Below are 21,538 nucleotides of genomic sequence, written 5' to 3'. Positions count from 1 at the left end.
TGCTCCTTTCAGCTTAAACCTATACCCTCCAGTCTTTGACCTTTCCACCCTGGGTAAAAGGTTTTAACTGTCTGCCCTATCTATGCCTCTCATAATTTTATGTACTTCCACTAGGTCTTTCCTCAACCTCTGTCATTTCACAAAAAACTATCCCAAGTCAGTCCAACCTCTCTGGATAACTAATATCCTCTTTTGCATGGCATACCTTTTCTGCACTTTTGCCAAAAACTCCACAACCTTCCTTCCTGTAATGAGGTGACCAGAAATGCACACAATACATCAAATGCAGCCTAACCAAAGTTGTGTGACTTCCTGACTCAGTCTCAATACCTTAACCAATAAAGGCAAGTATACATACAAACACCTTCCCTACTATTTGTGTTGTCGCTATCAGGGAGCTATGGACTTGATTCCAAAATCTTCCTGGACATCAATGCTGTGAAAGGTTTTGCTGTTAACTGTATTCTTTTCCCTTGCATTTGACTTGCCAAAGTGCAATTCTGCACATTTGCATGGATTAAACTCCAGCTGCCATTTCTGTAGCTAATAAAACAAGGTAGCTGTAGCTACACCCCCTTGTATATTTTGACAACTTTTCTCATAGTCCAACTCCAGCTATCCTGGTGTTGTCGACTTACTGAGTGACTAGCCCATCTACATTTATTTAAAGTCAATTACAAAAGGGGCCATAAGGTTAGTGGTGCTGACAAAACAAGTTTCTTGTGTTACGTGGTATATGTTACACCTACCAATGTGCTGGAGATAAAGGGCTGATTTTGATTATGTTATCAACTCTGAAGAAGGGTTTCGGCCCGAAACGTTGCCTATTTCCTTCGCTCCATAGATGCTGCTGCACCCGCTGAGTTTCTCCAGCTTTTTTGTGTAACCTTCAACCACTTCATTCCTTTGTTACTTAATGTGTGGAATGTTCATTTCTAGTGAGTAACAAGATTGAAGTGACATGACAGGATGACTAGTTGGTGAATTTAGAAATTATAACCTGTTTGTGTGTGCGTTGAAAATATACGTTCATTTTAAGTTTTAGGTTTAAAACCATTGATCAATTGATACAGGTTCATTATGTATAGATTTATGAGAAGATTAATGTGTTGACAATCGGGACATACTATCTAACAATTTATTAATTTGTTTAAAACTGTTTATTAATTTAAAATACGATGCAGTGGTATTTTAATCCTTTAATCTCTTCTGGAGAGTGGGTTTGTTGTAAAGTTGGTGTCTGATATGTTTGGCGGATTAGGTAAAAAACAGGTGGTTTTGTTTTTATCAAATCAATTTACCTTTTGGCCAATTATGAGTGGGTGATTATGATGGAGCATTGCAGTTGAATAGAAAGAAACCTCGTCTTTGTAAAGTGAAGCACAACACAAAAGATATGGTAATTGGTTTCAATCATCTGACAAATGCATTTATATCAAGTTACCATGATTTCCCAACAAACAATATGCTCAAATGTCTTTAAATGCTTAGAGGCTGTTGATCAAGATGCAGGGGACAGATTGCTTTTCTTTTGGAATAATTTTAGCATTTTGGGACTGCAGTTAAAGTAGCACATTTATCCTTGGCCAGTGATAATATAAGAGATGAAAGGTTAAAAAAAACTGGTTAAACATCGTCATTTTAAAAGTTGTGCATCCTAGGAAACATCTTTTTATTCGTATTTATTATCATTTGAGTACTGACCATTCTTCATCCTGCTTTGCTGTACTAAAACCCATCGTCGGGATGTGCAGACCTGTCATGAATTCTTGTGGGTAGAATCACTGCTGTGCAGCTGTTTTTTAAAAAAAAAAAACTAAAAAAAAATATTTCTCTTTCAGGACTTCGAAGAATATCCAGAACATAGAACAAATTTCTTCCTGCTTTTACAAGCTGTTAATTCTCATTGTTTCCCAGCATTCCTAGCCATTCCTCCAGCACAATTTAAGCTAGTTTTAGATTCCATTATATGGGCTTTTAAACACACCATGAGAAATGTTGCTGATACAGGTTTGTTTAAAATTGCTTACTTTATACCTAGTAAATTTGTTAAAATGTTTGGTAACGACCAGCAACCGGAATGTTTTCTATCACAGGTCTACAGATTCTCTACACACTTCTGCAAAATGTTGCGCAGGAAGAAGCAGCAGCGCAAAGTTTCTATCAGACATATTTTTGTGATGTCCTCCAACACATCTTTTCCGTTGTCACAGATACATCTCACACTGCTGGTAAGGGTCTTTCATATCAAATACCCAGAATTGTTGCAATCTATTAAGTTTAAGTACTAATAATATTGTTTAAACTAAAACTTTTGTTTTGAGAAATGTTGATTTCACTTGCACTTTATGTGCAAATAACGAATAAAACTTGACTTGATAATCCAGTCGAGAGTTATATTAAATTAATTTGTTTAATCCTATTAAACTATTTTTAATTATTTTGAATGTTGTGTTGCCTGGCTCACCCTTGCATCAGTAAAACCAAATGCAGTTGATAGGGTTAGAGGAGGTGCACGTGAACCTCTTTCACACCTGGAAGGACTGCTGGGGTTCCTGGATGGATGTGGGGGAGGTGATATACTGATAGGGGATAAATCTCCTGCAGTGGCAGCAGAAATACCTGGGAAGGTGGTGGTTTGGGTGGGAAGGGTGATGGAACCAAGAGTTGCAGAGGGAGCGATCTCTGGAAGTCAGTAAAGGGTGGTGATGAGAAAATGTGACTGGTGGAGAGATCAAGTTGAAGGTGGTTAAAATGTCAGAGAATGATGTATTGGATGCAGAAGCTGGTGAGGTGAAAGGTGAGGACTACCACCTCTGTCGCCTGTATTCACTTATCACTGTATTCACATCACTTGCCAGGCTTTGTATTGTCCCTTCGCTCTTCCAGCTTTCTCCGCTACATCCTGCTCTCCCGCCATAATCAGTCCGAAGAAGCGTCCCGGTCGCAAACGTCACTTATCCATGTTCTCCAGAGATACGACCTGACCTGCTGAGTTACTTCAGCATTTTTTTTGTAAACCAGCATCTGCATTTCCTGTTTAAGAAGGAACTGCAGATGCTGGAAAATCGAAGGTAGACAAAAGTGCTGGAGAAACTCAGTGGGTGAGGCAGCATCTATGGAGTGAAGGAATTAGGCAATGTTTCGGGCTGAAACCCTTCTTCAGACTGATGTAGAGTGGTGGTGGGGGGGGGAAGAAGAAAGGAAGAGGAGGAGCCAGAGGGCTGAGGGAGAGCTGAGAAGGGGAGGAGACAGTGAGGGCTACCTGAAATTAGAGAAGTCAATGTTCATGCCGCTGGGCTTTAAACCACCCAAGCGAAATATAGAGGTGTTGCTCCTCCGATTTCCGGTGGTCGTCACTCTGGCCATGGAGGAGGCCCAGGACAGAAAGGTTAGATTCGGAATGGGAGGGGTAGTTGAAGTGCTGAGCCACTGGGAGATCAGGTTGGTTATTGCGGACCGAGAGGAGGTGTTCGGCGGAGCGATCGACAAGCCTACGCTTGATCTCTCCGATGTAGACCAGCTGACATCTAGAGCAGCGGATGCAATAGATGAGGTTGGAGGAGGTGCAGGTGAACCTCTGTCGCACCTGGAACGACTGCTTGGGTCCTTGAATGGAGTCAACGGGGAAGGTAAAGCGACAAGTGTAGCATTTCTTGCGGTTGCAAGGGAAAGTGCGGTATTTGGCGGGTGGGAAACAAATTGACCAGAATGGGAGGAGATCTTTGCGGAAAACAGAAGGGAGGAGATGGGAAGATGTGGCGAGTGGTGGGATCCCGTTGGAGGTGGCGAAAATGTTTCTCTTCCAGTGACAACTTAACTCGTGATTCCACTGTGACATTGTGAAAGAGATAGTAATCTGAGTTAGTCAACTGTTTATTTTGTGGTCATAGAAAGGAACTTTTAAAAAATTGTATCACTGTTGGTGTTTAATTTGTTTAAAAGCCTATTCTCCTGCACGAAAAAATAACTTTGTTAGTACGAGTTCCATTAGAACCAACAATTCTGCCAATACTTTGCCAAAATGCTACCAAAGTTCCCAATTCCTCCGTCTAAGCTGCATCTGCGCCCAAGACAAGAACATCCGAGATGTCCTCATTCCTTAGGGAATGGGGGTTCTCATCTCCCATTATAAATGAGGCCCTCACTCGTGTCTTCTTGGTACCCCGCAATTCCGCCCTTGCTCCCCCCCCCCCCCCCCCCCCCCCCCCCCCAATCGCAACAGAGACAGTCCCCCTAGTCCTTACCTTCCACCCATCAGCCGTCGCATACAATACACAATCCTCTGAAATTTCCGCTACCTCCAACGGGATCGCACCACTAGCCACATTTTCCCATCTCCAGCCCTTTCTGCCTTCCACGGAGACCGTTCCCTCTGCAACTCCCTGGTTAACTCATCCCTTCCCACCCAAACCACCCCCTCCCCAGGTACCTTCCTCTGCAACCGCAGAAGATGCAACACCTGTCGCTATACCTCCTCCCTCGACTCTGTCCAGGGATCCCGATAGTCCTTTCAGGTTAGGCAGAGGTTTACTTGCACCACCTCCAACCTCATCTACTGTATCCATTGTTCAATATGTGGACTCTTGTACATCGGCGAGACCAAACGCAGACTGGGCGATCGTTTCGCGGAACACCTTCCCTCGGCCCGCCTGAACCAACCTGGTCTCATGGTTGCTGGACACTTTAATTCTCCTTCCCATTACTACACAGACCTTTCTGCCCTGGGCCTCCTCCATTGTCAGAGTGAGGCCCAGCGCAAATTGGAAGAACAGCACCTCATATTTCGCTTGACTACTTACACCCAGCAGAACGAACATTGACTTCTCTAACTTCAAATAGCCCTTGCTTTCCCTCTCTCTCTCTATCCCCTCTCCCCTTCCCAGTTCTCCCACCAGTCTTGCTGTCACCAACTACATTCCATCTCTGTCCCTCCCACTCCCCTGACATCACTCTGCAGAAGGGTGTCGAGCTGCTGCCTGGGAGTTACTCCAGCATTTTGTGTATACCAACTATTGTTTTTAATTGTTGACTGCTTAAAATTTATAAAATTTAAGTCTTGTAATTTAATAGATCTATCAATTTTACCACAAATTGCTTATTAGCCATTGTGAATACGTGAAATCTGTTTGAAAGTGTTAATATTTTTAAAGATCAATGAAGAAATATTAGTTTCAAGACTAACTGGGTTCCAGATTAATTGTCTTTGTTTTTTAACCTTGCAATATATGAAAATACACCATACAATAGACAATAGCAGTGTTTCTTTAAAATATGGTAATTTTTTCAAATGCTGTTTATTTTTATGATAACATTTGTTTGTTTGGTTGTAATAGGTTATGATGTTTGGTGTAATAGTTAATTCCATTTCACTGCATACTTGACATTGATGTCATGTTTGGATTATTCATAATGTATGTTACAATTTAAACAAATCATCAAGTCTGCTAAATTGAAGTTTGAAGAATTTTAATGCTTTTGAAGGTCTGGATAGTTATTTTTAACTCTTTAATGCTTTTTTAGGTTTGACAATGCATGCATCAATACTTGCATACATGTTTAATCTGGTGGAGGAAGGAAAAATATCAGTACCCCTTAACCCAACAAATCCTGTCACCAATCATGTATTCATTCAGGATTATGTGGCTAATCTATTGAAATCTGCTTTTCCACATCTACAAGAGTAAGTTGGTTTTAATTGTTCTAAAGATATCTCTTTGAATCATTTACTTTGCTGCTTAAGTTTCCATTTCTTGTTACAGGGCACAAGTAAAGTTATTTGTAACTGGGCTTTTCAGTTTGAATCAAGACATTGCAGCTTTTAAAGAACATCTGAGAGATTTCCTTGTCCAAATCAAGGTAACACAGTTCTAGTTTTTGTCAGATTTCAAATGTCTCAAGACCTCAGTTCTAAATGTTCTAGTGAAGCCAGTCTTCACTTACCAACAATTATAAAAGCAAGATAAATCAAATATTGCCGTGTAAACTGATGTTATTGAGGCGATTATTTTGCAGTTAATGGTCGTTGTCCATAATCAGCTAAACGGCCTCATTTCAGTCGCAACTCGTTAGCAAGATATTTATCAGTCTAATGGAAACTACACTTATTTAATCACATTCTTATATGTATGACTGACAGTTGTATTGACTTAGATAGAATTGAGTGTGACTTTAGATTGTGTAGGAAGGAAATGCAGATACTGATTTACACTGAAGATAGATACAAAATGCTGGAGTAACTCAAAGCATCTCTGGGCAGAAGGAATGGGTGACGTTTCGGGTCGAGACCCTTGAGACACTTTAGATTGCTCTGTTATAGAAATCATTCTGTTTAACAGAACCAACCATTCAACCCACAATTTGCAAAATTGTCTGATTATGAAATTGGGGCTTATCACTGATTTTAGTTTTAGGTTTGTCATAAAAATCATACATTTTACTCTTTTAAAAAAAAAGAAAAAAAAGTCAGTCAGTGAGTCCAGAAAGCCGTGTCTGTCAGTCAGTGAGTGAGTCCTGAAAGCCGTGAGTGAGTGTCCTGAAAGCCGTGAGTGAGTGTCCAGAAAGCTGTGAGAGTGAGTGTCCAGAAAGCCATGAGTCAGTGAGTCCAGAAAGCTGTGGGTCCAGAAAGCCGTCAGTGAGTGAGTGTCCAGAAAGCAGTGAATCAGTGAGTGAGTGTCCAGAGAGCTGTGAGTGAGTGTCCAGAAAGCCGTGAGTCCTGAAAGCCATGAGTCAGTCAGTGAGTGTCCAGAAAGCAGTGAGTGGTTGCATTGGGGGAACCAGGCAGGGACCCAATGGGTCCCACTTGGTCTAGTCCTTGATAAAGGTTTGCTAATTTGAATTAAAATCAGTATATAATACCTGCATTTAATTGCTATGGATCTAAACCATTCCTCAACTCTTAATATCAAATTGTCAGGGTGCAGCATGGATGTTGGGGGAAAAAAGATTGATAGGTAGAATGGAGGGAAAGCAGAGTTCATGTTGTGGTGAAGGCTAGTGACTTGTCACTATCTTTTTTCTGTGAAGGCATCGCAATTCTTGTGCCAAAATATCTGCTCTTTTGTGGATTTGCCACTTGTTCATCATGGGAAACGGTGAAAATATGCAGAAGCTGAGATTCACTTGGTGTCTGAGAACTGGCAGTACATTATACAATGTGGTGTCCTGAAGCGATAATGCTTTGAGGCCTAAATGAATGAAATAAGGTAGTAATTTGGTGTTATTGCAAGTAAGGGCAAAAGGGTGTTTATGACTGTCCAATATGGCAGTGTGAAAATGTCCCAGTTAAATGTGGAAAGCAATTTAATCAAAACTTGGTTATTTTAAACAATTTATTTTTTCCTTGCAGGAGTTTGCTGGAGAAGATAGTGCTGATTTGTTCTTGGAAGAAAGAGAAGCTGCTTTACGCCAGGCACAAGAAGAAAAACATAAACTTCAAATGTCTGTTCCTGGTATTCTTAATCCACATGAAATCCCTGAGGAAATGTATGATTGAGATAAGGAGTAAACCAAGTTGTGCTGTTTCTTCTGTTCAGCCTTCATTAATGTAGCTTTGCAGAAGATAATGCACAAGTGTCTTGACCAAAAATGATGCCAATATATGTATATTAAATCCTTTGTCACCTGATAGCTCTTTTTACTTAGTATGCGATTTGTATGGAAGTTTTTTCTTGTGTAATATCTTTCCATTGTTATAAATTCAAAGTTTTGTCATCTTTGTTTAGATTTGCATGCAGTTGTATGAATCAAATCACTTTTGAAAGATCAGTTGTGTCCCATTTTATGGTTTGGGAGGGGAGGAAAGAGAGCTGAGGGCATTGCTGTGCCTCTGCTTGCAAAGTGTACAGGAGAGATAGGAATTATTTTCAGTAATTGATGACCATTCTCTTAAATTGGGTGTGTGTTACTTTGTTGTAGCATAGCCTTTATGCAACCTAGGAATGAAAGTGATTGGGTGGGGTGGGGGTGGGGATATTCGAAGCATAGTGTCAGGCATGTCCAAGTGCTGCTTTTCAATTGTATCTATGGGTAGTTGGAAGAAATGGTAATGCTTGACTGAATTAATGCAATTCTAGCCTGATAGGTTTGCGGCAAGATCATGTGCACATCATCCCAGTGTAAAGCATCTTGAATGACTTGGGAACACAGTACACTTGGTTATTTTTTATGAATTTTTTTTGTCTATGTATGTGCTGTCGCTTTGTCGACAACAGCTTTTTGTTTTCCTCAATGAGGAGTGTTGCTCATTTGTTGAGCCTTCATTAATTCTAAGTGAAAGTAGTTAAATATTTATCGAGTTGGCATAGGCTGCATCTTTATAAACAGCTCATGAAAATACTGATGGCTTTTGAGATGACTTGTACTAATTTACGTTGTTTACCATGCTGTAGTGCTTCAAGAACACTACTTAAGAGCAAAATAAATTTGGTTTACATTTAAATCTGTCTTTTGCTAGTGATTCTTTCTTCATTTTTGTTCTTAAATTTGAATTTTAAAAAAATTATGTAGGTGACTGGACAGTTTTGAAAAAGTCATGCGATTCGAAGGTTTTACCAGTATTTAATCACTGAACAGTTAGCCACATTTGTTGCCTGTTTAATGCATATTTTCTCTGGATAAAATTGTAACTTTAATTTATTGGATATTTTATTACCACTGTAATATCTCAATGCATTCTAAAATAAATTGGTTCATTCACATCCAGGCTATGCTGCTGATCGGTTGGGGACGCTGCGAGTCGGCAGCCCTGCCAGCAGCGTATTCGTTATTTCGACTTTTTTGTTTTTTTTGGTTTGTGTAAGTGTTTTGTTTTGGGTGTTTCTCTGTGTGTCTTTTGTGGGGGGAGGGGGAAACCTTTCCTCAGTCACCCTCGACGGAGAGACGACCTATTCCATGTCGCTTCTCATCCCCTCTCGCAGCCTAACATCATGGATTGGAGCGGCCTTTCCCAGAGCTTCAGCAACAGGCGCAGCGTGGACTTTTCCATTGCGGTGTGGGGGCGAACCCTTGCCGGGGGTCGCCAGAAAGGAGTGCTCCGATCACTGACCTGGTGACTTTGGGGGCTGTGGTCTGTGGAGATTCTGGCTACAGGCTTACCATCGATCCCTTGCCGGAGAAGAGCTCCGACCGCCGGCCTGAGGTCTACAGCATCCTGGAACCGCGGTCTCCGTAGGAAAGTGCCGATTCGGTCGCTCCAAGCCGTGGTGTGTGTGTTTGACCTTCCTGACGTCGGAGTTTGGATCATCCCGACGAGAGGGCCTGTGCATCCGGCCGTCCGTAGCGGTAACAACGGAGGGTTTACGGCCCCAACCACGAATGAACAGTGAAGAATGCTGAATGATGTTTGTCTTAAATTCTATTTTATGTATTGTGTTTTTTTTAAAGTGGCAAATTCATTTCATTGCACCTTCGGGAGCATGTGACGAATACATTTTACTATGACCTTGACTTTGATCATGCTCCTCAATAGCTTTCTCGCATCTTCGTACTTGTTATTAGCCTATTCTAGTTTGTTGTGCCTCATTATTGAGCTCCTGCTTAAGTGCAAATAAAGTGTTCACTTGCATTTCTACTTTCTGAATATTAAATACCCTCTGAGAAAAGTTTCATAATGTATGAAGATTTATTAACTTTTATAGCCCCTATTTTTAAACGCCCCACCACAAATCTGTCACTATCATATTTCTTAATAACATAATCCTTGCTAAATCATATTTTATAGTGTAAGAAACCATAGTTTGTGCTATCTTTGCTTATAGTTGTATCTTGGTTTTTGTACATTCCCTGGAAAACCATTTGAGCTTTGTTCTATGTTTCCATAATCACTATTCTAATTAACAACACCAAAGATCTTACTAGGTTTTTATCCGCGTTTAAATGACTTTACTTTTTGGTTCTGTTCTCCCCCCACCCTCTGAAATAACCTCCCAGTGTTTTACTCCCTTTACCTTTATTACCCATTTAAATTGGTCATTGGAACACAGGAAAATTACAAGCAGCAGGCGTGGGAGCAGATTGCTGGAGCTGCAGGTTGGAGATCAGTTATGTGTTTTTAATTTTCCAAAATTCCCCTGGATTCAGGGAAGGTTCCATTAGGTTTTAAAATGGCAAATGTAGCTCCTTTGTTCAAAATGGAGGGAATATGGGAAGAGAAAGCAGGAAATTATCGACCTGCTGGGAAGTATTAGAAATTACAAAATACCGTTTCCTTAACTGTACAATGAAGCTTGAAGATCAGCGCCTTCCATCTGGAATTCCAAAACTTCAGGTAACTCACTTTTTCTATTTGTATAAGAACTGACCATTTTTACTGTAAGTCATCCATTTGTGATACTGGCTCAGATTTTCTCTCTCCACGAACACTACCTGACTTGTGGAACGTGTGCAAAAAGCACATAATTTGCAGCATTTAGCGCTCCATTATTTATATTGTCACTCCTTCATTGCGCTGCGTTGACTGATCAATTTCAATTTGTTCCCCATAGCAACCATGGTCTTGCTCTTTCAGCTAATCTATTTTGTCCCATCCATTCTCCTCCAGCCACACCTCTGCAATTTAAAATTGATTTGTTTTTCTCTTTCCCAGTTGTAATAAAGGATCTTCAACCTGAAACAACCCTTTTCCTCCATACAGATGCAGACTAACATAAATGTTCATACTTTTACAGCGTGGAAACCAAAGATCCTATAGCAAGCAAGATAGGTCACTCGACGAAAAACACGTAGTACGGTCATGGGCAGATTCATGGGTAATTTTTGGCCCCATTTCCGTCTCCGCACCAAAGATCCCATAGCGGAGCAAAGATACCAGTGCGGAGACGGAAGCCGGTTACGGAAACATCCTCGTCAAAATAAAAGTGGTAAAATTCTTCTCATTTTCAGAATTATAATTTATTAACACAAACTATTCCCCCGCAACATTGATTACACTGAGTCAGGTCTAGTTACTGAAATGGATGAAAAAAAGGCCCACGTTCCGCTCCTACACGTCAGCCCATTGCATTTAGCAGGAGTGGTCTATCTTGGTGGAAACAGTTAACAAGTTCCATCTACACTGGTCCCACCTGCCTGCATTTGGCCCTCTAAACCTGTCCTATCCATGTACCTGTCTAAATGTTTCTTAAATGTTGTAATAGTACCTGCCTCAACTCCCTCCTCCAGCAACTTGTTCCATACACCTACCATCCTTTTCATGAAATGTTATACCCTCGGGTTCCTATTAAAATCTTTTCCCTCTCAGCTGCTAGAGGAGGTAGTTAAGGAAGGTACTATTGCAACGTTTCAGAAACATTTAGACAAGTATGTGTCTTGGAGGGATGTGGGCCAAATGCAGGCAGGTGGGAGTCATGTAGATGGGACATGATGGCACGTTGGGCTGAAGGTCCTCTTTCCACACTAAGACTGCTCAACTTTGTTTTCTGAAGTAGCCGTTTGTATGCTTTGCTGTAGCTTGAATGTGATGCAGATTAAATTCCCTACTCGTGTATTTTTTTGTATTCATAATAAGATAGGCTCTATATATATTTTTTTTTAATGGAAAATGTCTAATAATATTGTGTCCATTTTCCTCAAAAAAATACCAGTCAATGGCTTTTTTGATAATACTTAAAATAAAGAAACATTGTTGCTCATCCCCATTTTGCTGCTATTCCTTTTAGAAGGGAAGTAGAGATAATCCAAGAATGTGTACTATTAACCTTGTGTTAATAGTAGAAGCTGTTGGAGAAGATTCTTCCAGATATGGGTTACTTGCATTTGGAAGAGAGTTAGAAACATAGAAATTAGGTGCAGGAGTAGGTCATTCGGCCCTTCGAGCCTGCACCGCCATTCAATATGATCATGGCTGATCATCCAACTCAGTATCCCGTACCTGCCTTCTCTCCATACCCTATTAAATATAGCCAATGAACTGGCCTCAACTACCCTTTGTGGCAGAGAGTTCCAGAGATTCACCACTCTCACCCTTTGTCCTCCTCTGCTGGTCTCTGAATTTCTCCCAGTCCTCCGGTATGCTGCTTTTTCTGGCTAATTTGTACGCATCATCCTTCGCTTTGATACTATCCCTGATTTCCCTTGTTATCCACGGATGCACTATCTTCCCTGATTTATTCTTTTGCCAAACTGGGATGAACAATTTTTGTAGTTCATCCATGCAGTCTTTAAATGTCTTCCATTTAACACATTAGGACAATGTGCATGGCTTTGTCAATAGCAGGTCATGTTTTCTGAACTTGATTGACATTTTTGAGGAGACATTGAGTATAATGATCAAGAAGTCATGCTGCAGCTTCATATGACTTTGGTTAGGCCATGTTTGGAGTATATTGTGCAGAACTGGATACTGCATTACAAATAGGATGTGGAGGTTTTGAATTGGGTGGAAAAGAGTGGAATGCTATCTGGATTTGTACAAGGCCCTAGTGAGACCACACGTGGAGTATTGTGTGCAATTTTGGTCTCCAAATTTGAGGAAGGACATAGAGACATAGAAAATAGGTGCAGGACTAGGCCATTCGGCCCTTCGAGCCTGCACTGCCATTCAATATGATCATGGCTGATCATCCAACTCAGTATCCCGTACCTGCTTTCTCTCCATACCCCCTGATCCCCTTAGCCACAAGGGCCACATCTAACTCCCTCTTCAATATAGCCAATGAACTGGCCTCAACTACCTTCTGTGGCAGAGAATTCCAGAGATTCACCACTCTCTGTGTGAAAAATGTTTTTCTCATCTCGGTCCTAAAAGATTTCCCCTTATCCTTAAACTGTGACCCCTTGTTCTGGACTTCCCCAACATCGGGAACAATCTTCCTGCATCTAGCCGGTCCAACCCCTTAAGAATTTTGTAGGTTTCTATAAGAACCCCCCTCAATCCTCTAAATTCTAGCGAGTACAAGCCGAGTCTATCCAGTCTTTCTTCATATGAAAGTCCTGACATCCCAGGAATCAGTCTGGTGAACCTTCTCTGTACTCCCTCTATGGCAAGAATGTCTTTCCTCAGATTAGGAGACCAAAACTGTGCGCAATACTCCAGGTGTGGTCTCACCAAAACCCTGTACAACTGCAGTAGAACCTCCCTGCTCCTATACTCAAATCTTTTTGCTATGAATGCTAATAAACCATTCGCTTTCTTCACTGCCTGCTGCACCTGCATGCCTGCTTTCAATGACTGGTGTACCATGACTCCCAGGTCTCGTTGCATCTCCCCTTTTCCTAATCGGCCACCATTCAGATAAAGTCTACTTTCCTGTTTTTGCCACCAAAGTGGATAACCTCACATTTATCCACATCATATTGCATCTGCCATGCATTTGCCCACTCGCCCAACCTATCCAAGTCACCTTGCAGCCTCCTAGCATCCTCCTCACAGGTAACACTTGGAGATGCTGCATTCAATTCCCTCATCCAAATTATTAATATATATTGTAAATAACTGGGGTCCCAGCACCGAGCCTTGCGGTACCCCCCTAGTCATTGCCTGCCATTCTGAAAAGGACCCGTTTACTCCTACTCTTTGCTTCATGTCTGCCAGCCAGTTCTCTATCCACATCAATTTAGGGGGCGCTGCACTGTCAGCAGCGTGTCCGTTTTTTTTCATGTCGCTCCCCCGTGGCCTAACATCGAGGATCGGGTGGCCTTTCCCGGAGACGGGCCCGGAGCTTCAGCGGCGGGCGCAGCGTGGACTCTCGGCGCGGAGCGGGTGAGACATCGTTGGGGCTCGCCGGAGGGGAGTGCTTCGTTACGCTGGCCCGCGGCAGCCAGCAGCCTGAAGCAGCGGTCTGCAGAACTCCAGCTGGTGCGGCGTCTCCCGGGGGGAAGAAGAAGCTTCCACCGCCGGCCCGCGGCCATCTTCTACCGCGGGCGCGGTATGGACTTACCATCTCCTCTGGAGGGGAGCTTCGACCGCCGGCCCTGCAGACTGCGGTGCTTCCGGCTGCGGCACGGCAGATACTTTAAAACTTTGACTGCCGGCCTGCGGCCTACACCAGCCTGAAGCCGCAGTCTCTGGTTGGGAAGAGCCGATCCTGACTTTGACTTTGTCCCTTACCATCTGGACGCCCGCAGCAATGGCTGTGGAGGGTGGAGGTCCCGACCAGGGGGGGAAATGGAGGAGTACTGGCCAAGTTCTGTGCCTTCCACCACAGTGTTGAATGCTGTGGTGGATGTTTGTGTAAAATTTTTATTGTGTTGTGTGTTCTTTATTACTGTACCGCTGCTGGCAACCCAAAATTCCACCGACCCTGGTTGTGTGGCAATTAAATTATATCAATTAAATTATATCAATTAAATTAAATACTGAATCCCCAATACTGTGTGCTTTAAGTTTGCATACTAATCTCTTATGTGGGATCTTGTCGAAAGCCTTCTGAAAGTCCAGATATAACACACCCACTGGTTCTCCCTTATCCACACTACTCGTTACATCCTCGGAAAATTCTATAAGATTCGTCGGACATGATTTACCTTTCATAAATCCATGCTGACTTTGTCCAATGATTTCACCACTTTCCAAATGTGCTGCTATCCCATCTTTAATAACTGACTCAAGCAGTTTCCCCACTACTGATGTTAGACTAACGGGTCTGTAATTCCCCATTTTCTCTCTCCCTCCCTTTTTAAAAAGTGGGGTTACATTAGCTACCCTCCAATCCTCAGGAACTACTCCAGATTCTAAAGAGTTTTGAAAAATTATCACTAATACATCCACTATTTCTGGGGCAACTTCCTTAAGTACTCTGGGATGCAGCCTATCTGGCCCTGGAGATTTATTGGCCTTTAATCCATTCAATTTACCTAACACCACTTCCCGGCTAACCTGGATTTCACTCAGTTCCTCCATCTCATTTGACCCCCAGTCCCCTGCTATTTCCGGCAGATTATTTATGTCTTTCCTACTGAAGACAGAACCAAAGTAGTTATTCAATTGGTCTGCCATGTCCTTGTTCCCCATGATCAATTCACCTGTTTCTGACTGCAAGGGACCTACATTTGTTTTGACTAATCATTTTCTCTTCACATATCTATAAAAACTTTTGCAGTCAGTTTTTATGTTCCCTGCCAGTTTTCTTTCATAATCGATATTCCCTTTCCTAATTAAACCCTTTGTCCTCCTCTGCTGGACTCTGAATTTCTCCTAGTCCTCTGGTAGGCTGCTCTTTCTGGCTAATTTACATAGAAACATAGAAATTAGGTGCAGGAGTAGGCCATTCGGCCCTTCGGCCCTTCGAGCCTGCACCGCCACTCAATATCATGGCTGATCATCCAACTCAGTATCCCGTACCTGCCTTCTCTCCATACCCTCTGATCCCCTTAGCCACAAGGGCCACATCTAACTCCCTCTTAAATATAGCCAATGAACTGGCCTCGACTACCCTCTGCGGAAGAGAATTCCAGAGATTCACCACTCTCTGTGTGAAAAAAGTACTTCTCATCTCGGTTTTAAAGGATTTCCCCCTTATCCTTAAGCTGTGACCCCTTGTCCTGGACTTCCCCAACATCGGGAGCAATCTTCCTGCATCTAGCCTGTCCAACCCCTTAAGAATTTTGTAAGTTTCTATAAGATCCCCTCTCAATCGCCTAAATTCTAGAGAGTATAAACCAAGTCTATCCAGTCTTTCTTCATAAGACAGTCCTGACATCCCTGGAATCAGTCTGGTGAACCGTCTCTGTACTCCCTCTATGGCAATAATGTCCTTCCTCAGATTTGGAGACCAAAAACTGTACGCAATACTCCAGGTGTGGTCTCACCAAGACCCTGTACAACTGCAGTAGAACCTCCCTGCTCCTATACTCAAATCCTTTTGCTATGAAAGCTAACATACCATTCGCTTTCTTCACTGCCTGCTGCACCTGCATGCCTACTTTCAATGACTGGTGTACCATGACACCCAGGTCTCGCTGCATCTCCCCTTTTCCTAGTCGGCTACCATTTAGATAATAGTCTGCTTTCCTGTTTTTGCCACAAAAATGGATAACCTCACATTTATCCACATTATACTGCATCTGCCAAACATTTGCCCACTCACCCAGCCTATCCAAGTCACCTTGCAGTCTCCTAGCATCCTCCTCACAGCTAACACTGCCCCCCAGCTTAGTGTCATCCGCAAACTTGGAGATATTGCCTTCAATTCCCTCATCCAGATCATTAATATATATTGTAAATAGCTGGGGTCCTAGCACTGAGCCTTGCGGTACCCCACTAGTCACTGCCTGCCATTGCGAAAAGGACCCGTTTACTCCTACTCTTTGCATTAATTTGTATGCTTCATCTTTTGTTTTGATACTATCCCTGATTTACTTTGTTATCCATGGATGCACTACCTTCCCTGATTTATTCTTTTGCGAAGCTGGGATGAACAATTGTTGTAGTTCATCCATGCAGTCTTTAAATGCCTCCCATTGCCTTTCGTCAACCCTTTAAGAATCAATTGCCGGTCTATCTTGACCAATTCACGTCTCATACCCTCAAAGTTACCTTTCTTTAAGTTCAGAACCCTTGTTTCTGAATTAATTATGCCACTCTCCATCCTAATGAAGAACTCAACCATATCATAGTCACTCTTGCCCAAGGGTCCACGCACAACAAGACTGCTAACTAACCCTTCCTCATTACTCAATACCCAGTCTAGAATAGCCTGCTCTCTCGTTGGTTCCTCTACATGTTGGTTTACATGTATACATTCTTGCTTTTGGGGGAGTGCAGCGTAGGTTCACAAGGTTATTTTCCAGGATGGCGGGACTGGGCTTGTATACTCTGGAGTTTAGAAGAATGAGAGGGGATCTTATTGAAACATATAAGATTATTAAGGGTTTGGACACGCTTGAGGCAGGAAACATGTTCCCGATGTTTGGGGAGTCCAGAACCAGGGACCACAGTTTTTATAAGAATATAGAACAGAGATGAGGAAAAACTTTTTCACAGAGTTGTGAGTCTGTGGAATTCTCTGCTTCAGAGGGTGGTGGAGGCCGGTTCTCTGGATACTTTGAAGAGAGAGCTAGATAGGGCTCTTAAAGATAGTGGAGTCAGGGGATATGGGGAGAAGGCCGGAAAGGGGTACTGATTGTGGATGATCAGCTGGCTCGAATGGCCTACCCATGCACCTATTGTCTATTGGATTATAGGGCATTATCTACATGGAGGTTGGCCAAACATTGATTGTTTTGTCTGGTGTTGGAAGCCGAGGGAAGATCTAATAGAAGTGTATAAAAATATGAGACGCCTAACAAGGTAAACGGTGACATTTCTACCTTAAGAAAAAAAGTCTAAGACTGGTGAGCATAGCTTTAATGTGAGAGGGGCTACGTTTAAAGGAGATTAGCTAAGAAAGTTGTGGACATCTTGGAAAATGTAGCTGAGGTGATGAAGGCAGATACAACAGTGGCATTTAAGGTAGGTAGGCAAATTAATATGCAGTGATGGAGGGTTGTTGGTCACATGTTGGCAGAGGAAATTAGTTTAACTTGGCAGCATGTTTTGGCATGGACATTGTGGGCTTAAGGGCATATTTTCTGTGTGGTACTGTTTTATGTTCTTCATTCAAAATTACAAACAAGAGCAAAATGTCCCTAGTTATGTAATGGAATTTCAGTAGTAAGTACAAGATGAGCCTCGTCCAAATTGAGACTAAATCCAGTGTTCAAGATAGCTTAGTAATCCTAAATTTTACATTTGTGGGCTAATTAAGTAGTTGCTGCAAAATGTTACATTGTGCATGGAACCTTGGTGCATTCCGATGTTTTTAAATAATGGGAATAATTAAAAAATAACGAGTTTGTTTTTAATGAAATCTGGTCATGTATTGTAATCGACCTGCCTCCTACAGTAAGTATTTTAAACGTGACCGATTCTGTCAGGCACAATGTGTTGAGATGAACTGCAGATTCTGGTTTACACCGAAGATAGACACATAAATGCTGGAGTAACTCAGCGGGACAGGCTGCCTCTGGAGAGAAGGAATGGGTGATGTTTTGGGCCGAGACCCTTCTTCAGACTGACAGTCAGGGGAGAGGGACTAGCGATATGGAAGGGAAAGGTGTGAAAACAAAAAGTGTGTCAAAGCAGATAATGATCAAGGATATGTAGAATGGTTCATTGTCAGGAAATAGGCAGTTCCTTCCGACACATTCGCTTTACATTTCCTGGACGCAATGAGAAAGATGAACCGCCGTCAGTCAAATGGAGGATAGACACAAAATGCTGGATTAACTCAGCAAGACTGGCAGCATCTCTGGAGAAAATGAATGGGTGACGTTTTTGGTCCAGACCCCCCTTCAGTCTTGAGCTCTCCAGTCAGATGGAAGATGCGAGCTTGATGCCTTTTTTTCCCTCCCCCCGCTCAGCACACAGAATGAAAAGGAATGGGTGACGTTTGGGGTCGAGACCCTCACTGCAGCACTCGGCGTGCTTTGCAGAGCAGCGAGGCTGCAGCGTGTAGCAACACGCGGGCGGGTGCATTCAGCGGGTTGTAACCATTGTCAAAGGCGGGGTCGGGGCCAAGCGTCCGTCGCTGTGGTAACAGCACGCCAGGGCCGCGCGCGCGCGCCACCTGACAATCTTGCGGGCTGCGTGCGGTGCGCGGAGGAGGAGGCGAAGGAGAAGGAGCCGAACGCAGACGGAAACAGCCGAAGCCCGTCCGGACGATTTCTCCAAATCAAAATGGCGCGGAGGCTCGAGGTAGACGTTGTGGTTCTGATCGGTTAATTTGCATTGAGATTTTTTTCCCCCCTCTTACCCTCCCTTCCCCCCCCCTCCTCCCCCTCCCTCAGCGCCTTTTCAAAACAACGAACTGTCTCACTACAAACAATTGAATTTAATGAGCGGCCGCAGCGCAAATAAATGATTAAATTAGTGAAAGATGTGCGAAAACTGCGCAGAGCTGTTGGACGTGTTAAATGCAAGTAAGTAGTAAAATCATCCCCTGTTGCTGCACGGGCCTGTATATATGTGTGTGGAAAATAATAATCTGCAGAGGTGCACAGCCATTGGTCACGGCCTGTGCTTGTTTATCCCTCTTGCAGGCCTCGATACTAACTTAAAAGTACTCGGGTCATTCAAGGTATTTTGTATTTAATTTGTTTCTTCCTACCATTATCAACTGTCTATATTTGAAACGTATAAGCTGCAGCCATTCAATGTTTAATTCAAGTTTGATGCACTGAATGTATTTTAACCATACTGTTATATATGGCTAGGAGCTTTTGTGGCCTAATAAATTAGGCTGATTGCGAATTGTCTTGGTGTTATTAAACAAAACATAACGCATAGTGTTAACAATGAGGTTTAGTAAATATAATATTTAATGATATTGTTATCGTTGTAAATGTTTTAATGCAAAATATGTATTTTTGAACGCAGTAATTTAAACTGTTGTGTGGAAGGGAATATTTTAACGTTAGTCTGATTTGGTTTTCGCTTTGTGAATATGTACTTAACTGATGAGAATTAATGCTAGGTTAATCAGACTGTCATGGTATTTTACTTTTTGGCTCGAGGCTTGTTGATTTAGAGTGTTAGTTTTGAAATGAGCTTCGTAAACAAACATACCTTGATAGCTTGGCATGTACATTTCATTCTTGAATATTTCCTGACATTGAAAGCATTAATATGAAAAACAATATTAAAGTACTTGTAGGGAATTCATATTAATTTCACAAGCTGGCATCTATATAATTAATATATGTAAACGATTAACTTGGAGTTTCTCAAGGATTAGTGTAAATCTCAATACTAGTGGAATATTAATTAGTGGAAAGTTCTGAGCATATTAGTTGTTTATTTCTATGATTTAAACACATGGAAGTCTTTCATGTATAATATGAATTCAAGACTAAAACTTATTTTTTGAAGATATTTATTTGCAGAAATAACTGACAATTATGATAGAATGAAATGTATTCACTTGTGTTGGGAATGATTATGTCCATTCTTTGAAAAGATTTTACCCAAAATGTTATTTTGTAAATCATGCAAAAGTTTTATATGCTGTATAGTCTTGCTATGTCCATAAACGTTTGTTGTTTTAGTTATTATTGTCCATCAGGCTTTTTTAAAGCTCATGCAAAGAGCTAATTGACATGGTTTTTCTTTAAGAGGTAATTTGGAAGTTTTTTTGAAGTCTGGTCTTTCTATTATATCTAGTGATCTGATTAATAGCCATTTCTGTGGTGCTATGGACTTTTGTATATGGAATTTCAAAAGTGATCAACATTCAAATTTCAACCTATACTTCATAAAAATGATTTATGTTCAAATAAAATATATCGTGGAGCAATGCTATAGAAATAGTTAATACAAGAATTTAGAATAGGTGGTAGGAGAAATTATCAGAATGCTGCGATTGGAATTTGGAATTTGTCTCCTGTTTCATAGATGAAGGGTGAAAAAATGAACAACCTTTGAAATAAGATTGAAAAATTTGGATGTGGCGAAATGGGTAAAAGGTTAATAATGTGATTCGGACTATGTATTTGTAGATGCCACCTGGGCTGATTAGGCGCAATGCTGTGCTCCCATCCTGTGATTTTTGTGGTGCCCCGAATCCGAGATATTGGATCTCTATCAAAATGTATATTTTAAGTTGTTCATATTGTGTCTTTCTGTAACCATTGGCATTGATCTAAATTGTACATGTACCTGTTATAGGATTCTGTCTGAAATACCCAATGTATTACAAATGTTGGTTAAATGAATAGAGAAATTGTGTTTAACAGAGACATATTGTGAATTCTTTGTTGATGGTGACTGACATCATGACCAGCAGCAGTAATAGTTTTTTCTGTCCAATCAAAACTAGGCTGTTGTAATGTTCAGAGCAGTCACTTGCTGTTGTAGTGGCTTTCTTTTGGCTCCAGCTGAGTCATCCTATTAATGGTCGATATTGAATGCATCCCTTTTGGGATTTGAAGAACTAGGCCTCGGTTTGGGTTTGTCTCTATTTATTCTCAATGACTTTTTCTCAAGTGATATCAATAGATGTTAAAGAAGGCAGCAATACACGTCTCTTTGAAAGTGCTTTTCTAAAAGGGGATTAATAGTTCTGGTTTGCTTACATAATGTTCAAATTGTTCATAACACTTTTAAATACTGTACATACAAATTTGCATAGATTTACTCTTTATAAGATTTATGTTCATGACATTTAATTTTTTATGAAAAAAAAGAATCCCTGCTATGCAGTATTTTTGCAGGGCTCAAAATTAGCGGTTGCCCGGTTGCCAATGGCAACCTACAGTCCCGCCGGGCAACCTAAAAGCCATGCCATTTTGCCCGGCTTGGCAAGCACCCGGGACACCTATCATTTAATTCTGAGCGGGCCCCCTCTCTATCCTTCTCTCTCTCTCTCTGGCTCCGCCCGCTATCCGTGTCCACGTCTCGGCCCGCTGTCCGTGTCTCGGGTCACCGCCCGCTCCTCGTCTGCCGGCACGGCCGGCCGGCCGCCTTACACATGCGCACTCCCACGGCCAGCACCAAAGCAAAGATCTTTGCACCAAAGTGCCGCCCTGCACATGCGCACTGCCACTGCAACTGGTCGGCGTCGGC

The 21,538-nt window shown here is 42.0% G+C and overlaps 2 protein-coding genes across 17 annotated transcripts in view; both read left to right on the top strand.

The window, feature by feature from the left end:
- Window positions 1-8,440, top strand: part of LOC129699808 (exportin-1) — a 67,119-nt gene extending 58,679 nt beyond the window's left edge. For all 11 annotated transcript variants that reach the window (XM_055639920.1, XM_055639916.1, XM_055639921.1 and 8 more), the window contains 5 exons: window positions 1,842-2,010; window positions 2,097-2,231; window positions 5,524-5,683; window positions 5,763-5,859; window positions 7,349-8,440. In XM_055639920.1, coding sequence (XP_055495895.1) covers window positions 1,842-2,010; window positions 2,097-2,231; window positions 5,524-5,683; window positions 5,763-5,859; window positions 7,349-7,495 — 708 coding nt within the window. In that variant the 3' untranslated portion in view covers window positions 7,496-8,440. The remainder of the gene's footprint in view (window positions 1-1,841; window positions 2,011-2,096; window positions 2,232-5,523; window positions 5,684-5,762; window positions 5,860-7,348) is intronic.
- A 10,237-nt stretch (window positions 8,441-18,677) lies between these two features.
- The window catches only part of usp34 (ubiquitin specific peptidase 34), a 217,205-nt gene continuing 214,344 nt past the window's right edge, over window positions 18,678-21,538 (top strand). For all 6 annotated transcript variants that reach the window (XM_055639914.1, XM_055639913.1, XM_055639912.1 and 3 more), the window contains exon 1: window positions 18,678-18,897. In XM_055639914.1, coding sequence (XP_055495889.1) covers window positions 18,855-18,897 — 43 coding nt within the window. In that variant the 5' untranslated portion in view covers window positions 18,678-18,854. The remainder of the gene's footprint in view (window positions 18,898-21,538) is intronic.

This window comes from Leucoraja erinacea, chromosome 8 (genome assembly GCF_028641065.1).
Source record: "Leucoraja erinacea ecotype New England chromosome 8, Leri_hhj_1, whole genome shotgun sequence".
Classification (NCBI taxonomy): Eukaryota; Metazoa; Chordata; class Chondrichthyes; order Rajiformes; family Rajidae; genus Leucoraja; species Leucoraja erinaceus.
Note: the sequence above shows the minus strand (reverse complement) of the source record. Positions and strands in the feature narration are given on the sequence as shown.